General features: G+C 32.9%; 1 protein-coding gene across 4 annotated transcripts in view; it reads left to right on the forward strand.

Moving 5' to 3' along the window:
* The window catches only part of PHF14 (PHD finger protein 14), a 201,520-nt gene extending 196,123 nt beyond the window's left edge, over positions 1-5,397 (forward strand). For 3 of the 4 annotated variants that reach the window (XM_059933933.1, XM_059933934.1, XM_059933937.1), the window contains one exon: positions 5,190-5,397. In XM_059933933.1, the coding sequence (XP_059789916.1) occupies positions 5,190-5,264 (75 nt within the window). In that variant the 3' untranslated portion in view covers positions 5,265-5,397. The remainder of the gene's footprint in view (positions 1-5,189) is intronic. The other variant, XR_009505068.1, reaches the window with a different exon arrangement.
* Positions 5,398-6,531: the final 1,134 nt, after the last annotated feature.

Genomic DNA, 6,531 nt, shown 5'->3' on the forward strand with positions numbered 1-6,531 from the left:
AGAGCACAGGCTCAGGAGTTGTGGCGCACGGGCTTAGTTGCTTCGCGGCATGTGGGATCTTCCTGGACCAGGGCTCGAACCCATGTCCCCTGCGTTGGCAGGCGAATTCCTAACCACTGTGCCCCCAGGGAAGTCCCTCTGGTATATGTTTTAAATGAATAAAAGAGAGTAGTTTTTGACCTCAGATCAGAACAATATATTATATATTGCTTTTCTATACTTAGTCTACAACTAACAGAACAGGTTAAGTGTGTCTGCATATTTTTCACCAAAAGCTGTGTATATCCTACAGTTTTAAAAGAACCATTATTAAAGCATACAGATAATTTCAACTATTAATTTGAATCCAATTACCGTAACTTTTCTCTGATTAAAGGAATATTTAAAATCTAAAGAAAATATCATAATAGAAATATTTTAAGTTAGTACTTAGTTGTACCTTCTCACTTTACTGTTTGTACCACCATGTGTCTTTGTCTGCTGTGAATAGCAAATTCTGTAAAGTAAAAAAACAACTGACATCTCTTTGAAAACAGACTCCCATTATGCTTACTTATTTCTGGAAATAAAGCTTATGTTTTCTAATTGTGAAAGTAATCTGTGCTCAGAGTAGAAATGTAAGATAAATGCATGGAAGCACAGACAAGAAAATAAAAATTAATAGCATCACCATTATAAACATTTGAGGTACTTAAGGAATTTTAAATAGAAAAATGGAAAGCAAACAGTTTAATTTAGCTGTGTATTTTTAATGTAGAGGCGACAGTTACCTTGAATTTTCTTCCACATAAAATCTTTGTGCATACATCACACTTACTTTGAATTTAGAAAACTGTCATTAAGTAGTCATTTCTATTCTGTTTTTTTAAATTTTTTTATTTTGAAATAATTTTAAACTTACAAAAAGTTGCAAAAATAGCACAGATAATTCCCATTTGCCCTTCATCCAGCTTCCTGTAGTGTTATCATCTTCTACTGTTCAATTATTTTATAGAGTGTTTATCTGATGCTTTCTCCTTACTAGATTTAGGTTCATGCATTATTGGGAAGGCTACCACAGACCAGAATTAATGTGCCCTTTTTAGTGCATCTTACCAAAGAGTTAATGTTAATATGTATTACTGGTAATGTTAACCTTCATCATTTGGTTAAGGTAGTGTTTGACAGATTTCTCCACTCTAAAGGTACTCATAAAGTCATCTTTAAAGATATAATGAAATAATGGGGAAAGTTTGTCCCTTTGTATAATCCAACCTTTAAAAGAAATAATTTAAAACTTGACAGTCTGTAGGGTAAATACAGAGTCATCTGTATTCATAGACTAATTTGAGTCCAAATATTACCTGAACAGTAGAAATTCCAGCTGCTAAAATAATTGCTCTTTGTTTGGAGTTGGTTACTTCAAGAGAAGGGAAAAGCAGGGTGGATAGGTTTTATTAATTGACATCAATTCTTTGAACTGTTATGAATCAAATTTGTAAATAAGGAAAAATAGAGGGCCTCCTCTTCCAGATTGATGCTGCAAGCTGAGTAGTATTTAAACAGACTCTTGTGGGTTTTATTTGGTGGTAAAAGGAATCTAGTTTAGATTAAAATGGCAGTATTTTTACTTCTCTGTTATAATAACTCTTTTAGTCTCATGTTGCCACCTGGAGCATTAGCCCATAATTACATGGTCCATGTGTGCTTAGAAATTTTCATTCTCCTCACTACAACAATGCTGTCAGTGTACAAAGAGCAGGAAGGCCAAGGAACCACATTTAACTATTTGGCATTATGAGCGTTATTGTTATGTGCGTATTCCTGAAATTCCACATGTAACTAGCAGATCTGCAAGGTTGCTATAATCAACATGTTTTCTGGAGTATAAATTAACAAGCTTAAACATTAAGAGGTAAACCTGTCTGCTTTCCAGCAGCCCCAAAGGGTACATTTTCTTGTTGGCTGCTTCAGAACACTTCATGAAACAAATGTCAAACTTGTCAGGGCTGTCACTAAGAAAATGATCCGTGTAGCAAGGTCTTCTTTCACTGGGAAAAAACAGATGTCTTATCTTAGCAAAGAGTGACAAAAACCTACCATCTATCAGAAGAAAATTTTGCCTGCCTTTAATATCCAGTAGTGAAGAAATAGTTTGGTAAAAAAACTTCCTTTCTTTGCAGTTTCATTCATTATGCATTCACTTGTGAATGATATTTGATTTGCTGCCTGAGCTATTTTAATGATTTTATTAATCTTGAACTGTTATAAAGTTCTTATAAAAATTGACGTCTATAGAGAATGGGCTTGAGGACACGGGGATGGAGAAGGGTAAGCTGGGACGAAGTGAGAGAGTGGCATGGACATATATACACTACCAAATGTAAAATAGATAGCTAGTGGGAAGCAGCCGCACAGCACAGGGAGATCAGATTGGTGCTTTGTGACCACCTAGAGGGGTGGGATAGGGAGGGTGGGAGGGAGAAGCAAGAGGGAGTGGATATGGGGATATATGTATATGTATAGCTGATTCACTCTGTTATACAGCAGAAACTAACACACCATTGTAAAGCAATTATACTCCAATAAAGATGTTAAAAAAAAAATTGATGTGTAAACTTAGAAACACAAATTAGCACTTCCAAAAAAACAAAGCAACTTCTAAAATCCTTTCTGGAGCTTTATTATATCTAATTCCAGTGTTTTATTTACAATGATTAAAGTCTTTTGCTGTTATTTTTATTATTTTGATGATATTATACCATAGCAATTACGATGTGTTGGACTCTAGCAGTGGATTAAATGCCTTCTCTGCCCCTCCATAATCCTTTTCTGTATCCAGATCACAGCTATTCTTATACAAAGGGAGAAAGAGATTGTATCTTGTTAACTTACACAAATAGTTTAAAGGCATAGAAAGGCAAGATATTTTAAGACATTTTCTCTGCATAAAGAAACTTTTGTACCTGTCCTGAACAGGAGGCAGTATTAGAATAGACATGCATTTATTAACTATACTTTATTACTAAGAATAATTCAACAACAAAAAGACTGACATTATATGAAGAATGTTAGTTAATTATGAAAGTAAATATTATAGATACTTCGTAGTCCTCAGGATCATCAGGGTAACCAAGCTTGTTAAACCAGTAAGTCATATTGCTGTGGGAACTTAGCAGACTGTCCACGTGATAAAGCCTCTACTTTTTTTCAAAAATTAAAGAATATGAATTTGATAAGGGTGATTTTGGCTTATGATATTTCAAATATTTTTGCTTATTTCTGTTTTCAATAATGTTTTAGTAAATTCAGAAGTGTAACTACTGGATAAGGAAGGATATTATGCTTTTCCAAATTACAGACCTCTCTTTTACTCATTTTTTATTCCACTGTTTCACATAGTTCAGGAAACATTTATTGGACCCCCCTATATACTAAATGTGCCCTGTTAGGTGGTAGGAATATAAGATAAAGAAGATAAAGCCCTGCCTTGAACAACATATAAACAAATTCAGTGCTACCTAACAAAATTTTTTGCCACGTTTACCTGCTGTTTTAATACTTTCTGTCAGTGTTTCACTGACAGAAGAGGACAGTGGAAAGTGTGGAATAGGATTTGGTTTTTGTTGGGTTGTAATTAAAATGTAATCTCTAGAGACTCTTAAAGTGGAAACTACCTGTTCATTAATAGATTATCAAGAGTCAATTGAACATAATATCTCTATTCAGTAGAGACAAATTGGAAAAAATAAAAAATAAACAGCACACAGTGGCTATTATGCTTAGATAAATAAATTAAAATTACATTGCCAAAATTGATAGTCAGAAACCCCATTCCTAGCAGCCAACATATCTAATGATTCAGGTTGATTGATAATATTGATAATTTCTCTGCTTTCCTGGTGTTGACAAAGGCTAAATCACAGGTGCTGTTGAAATTTAGAGACAATGTATGTAAAGGAAGCTTTCTCCACCTTAATGTTTATGGGCAAGGGTGTGGTTTTTTTGTGGAAAACAAATATATATATATATTTGTTATATATATTATAACATTTAACATATATATATGTTATATATATATAAACATAATATATATAAAAATATATATATGTTATATATATATAACATTAACATATATATAATATATATTTGTTATATATATATATATATATATATATATATATACCTTGATTTGCATTTACTTAATAAAGTCAGTTTACTAAGCAAAGCTCAATAATTAATTGAATTTGGTTTTATAAAAAGATACGGAGATGCAGGGTGATGTGTAGTGATATTGATGTTATTACTGCTGTCCAGAGATACTTAAGAAATTAAGCTACTAATACTTTAATTAACTCAGTAAAGAGTTAGGCCTTTCATTTTTATTAATGGAAGTAAAAGACACTATCAGAAATATTAGGAAAGCAAGACTGCTTTGTACTTAGGTGTTGTTGAAGGAACATATATGATGAGATGGGTTATAAAATGTAAGATGAAATATTTTTCCAGATTCTCATTATTTATACTTTGGAGGTCACCATTTAATATTGAACACAAGATACACTTCATTCCTATGGAAGCAGACATTATGATGTCACTTTATTTATTCACCATGTTCCACAGGAACCTGCTATGAATTATGAGGCCACCACTTAGAATCAAAACTGTAGAAGAATGTAAGCATTCTGTCGCCTCACGTGCCCATTTTAGAGTTTCCTATTTTAGAACTGACTGATCTTCAGATAACATGGTGGCCACAAGCAATTGGAAAATTGGCAGACCTGTCAAGAAAGTATGCTGGATGAGACCAAAATGCCATGCTGGGTACATAAAATGTCTCAGAAGTTAAATTTACTGTTTTTTTATCAAATAGTGAAGTAAAAATATCTGATTGACCCCCTACAAAGGACACTTTTTAGTAGCAGGTGTTTTCAAAAGTAATTCTTAGGTCATTGATAAAATAAGTTGTTTTTAAAAACATACAGAAATTTTTACTCAATGTGTAGTATAAAACAGCAAAACAGCACCCACTGTGAATGTTAATGTTTAAATGTTGCATAATTGTGCCATTTTGTTTATAGCCTTTCCCCTACGATTACTGGAGTCATGATAGTTAATTCTTCAGAGAAATGAAGTTAAAGTGTATTAAGTATAGGTGATAAAATGCCCTGAAGTTTATATTTTAATGTTTTCTAAAATTTATTTCACAGGAAGATGAAAATGAAGCTGAAAGAAAAAATACATCTCAGGAGCTCAACATGGAACAGAAAAATCCAAAGAAATAAAGGATTTTCTGCAGTGTTTTGAAAAGTTTGCAACTTATGTAGTAGCAGATGAAATTTCTAATTGTAAAATGTTAAATTGTAAAATCTAATTTGCAAAATATTCTCAATAAAGTCGTTGAAAATGAAATAGGAACGTGCGTTTGGAATTTGTATTTTTTTAAGAGCGATTTAAACTTTTATATAAAAGTTAGACCGTTAAAATATTTTTTAAAAATTCTTTACTGAAATTTGAGAATAAGAGACAGAATTTTATCTGTAACCCGTGTTAACACATGTGGATGACTTAAAAAAAAAAACTCTGAAAGTCTTTTCCCCTTACAAGCCTCTGTTGTCTTCTTCAAGGACCTTAACAGAATCCCAATTACTATAAAAAAAGTCCAACATAGTTCAAAAATGAACAGGAAATGCTTGCATGTGAAAACACTGAAAACCAACTACTGCCACAAGATTAAATACCATTTTCTGATTTCTGCCAATGTTTTTGGCAGATGTCTTTGAGTATCTAAAGCAGAGTTTCTTAAAATGAGAAGCAGTTTCTTAAATTGAGAAGCAGAACTTTGGAAGGCTTATAAGAGAACGCCAGCATACACTTCTTCCCTGTGAGAATGAAATCTGTATACTTGGCCTGGAGCCATAGTTTTATCACAAGCATCTGACGAGCTCAGTAAAGGTGTGACAGTGGGACAGGCTGGCAGCTATGATACATAGGCTGAAATGGGGACAACTGCAAGTAGGCAAGATAGAAAATTCATTGATGTATAGCCTCAAATAATGTAACTATGGATATCAGGAAAACAGCTATATCCCACAGATTGGACTCCCTGGATGAATTTTGAAGCAGAGTTTGAGCCAAAGAAAAGCCTGAGTAGGCATGTCAGAGTCTGAGGAGGGCCTGTGCAATAAGCAAATACAAAGATTAATTTGACTTTTTCCCATTTTTTTTTCTATTTTTTGGACTAGATATTACTCTATTTCAAAATACCCATATTCACTTAGATTGGAGTTACATTAGCGGTGTCACATTTGAAAAGAAACAATAATACATGATTTATATCATCATTAAAATCTATTACATATACTATGTTGTAGGTACTGTGCTAAACAGTATGCTTTATACCACTAATCATCCCTATTAACATATAAGATAGTTATTATTACTTTTCTTCACGTTACCAATGATCAAGCTGAGACTTAGGGGAAATAAATTAACCAAGGTTATGTAGCGTGTAATTGGCAGAGCAAAACTTCAAACCCAAGCAGTCTCACC

The sequence above is a fragment of the Balaenoptera ricei genome, chromosome 9, assembly GCF_028023285.1.
Source record: "Balaenoptera ricei isolate mBalRic1 chromosome 9, mBalRic1.hap2, whole genome shotgun sequence".
In the NCBI taxonomy this organism is placed as follows: domain Eukaryota; kingdom Metazoa; phylum Chordata; class Mammalia; order Artiodactyla; family Balaenopteridae; genus Balaenoptera; species Balaenoptera ricei.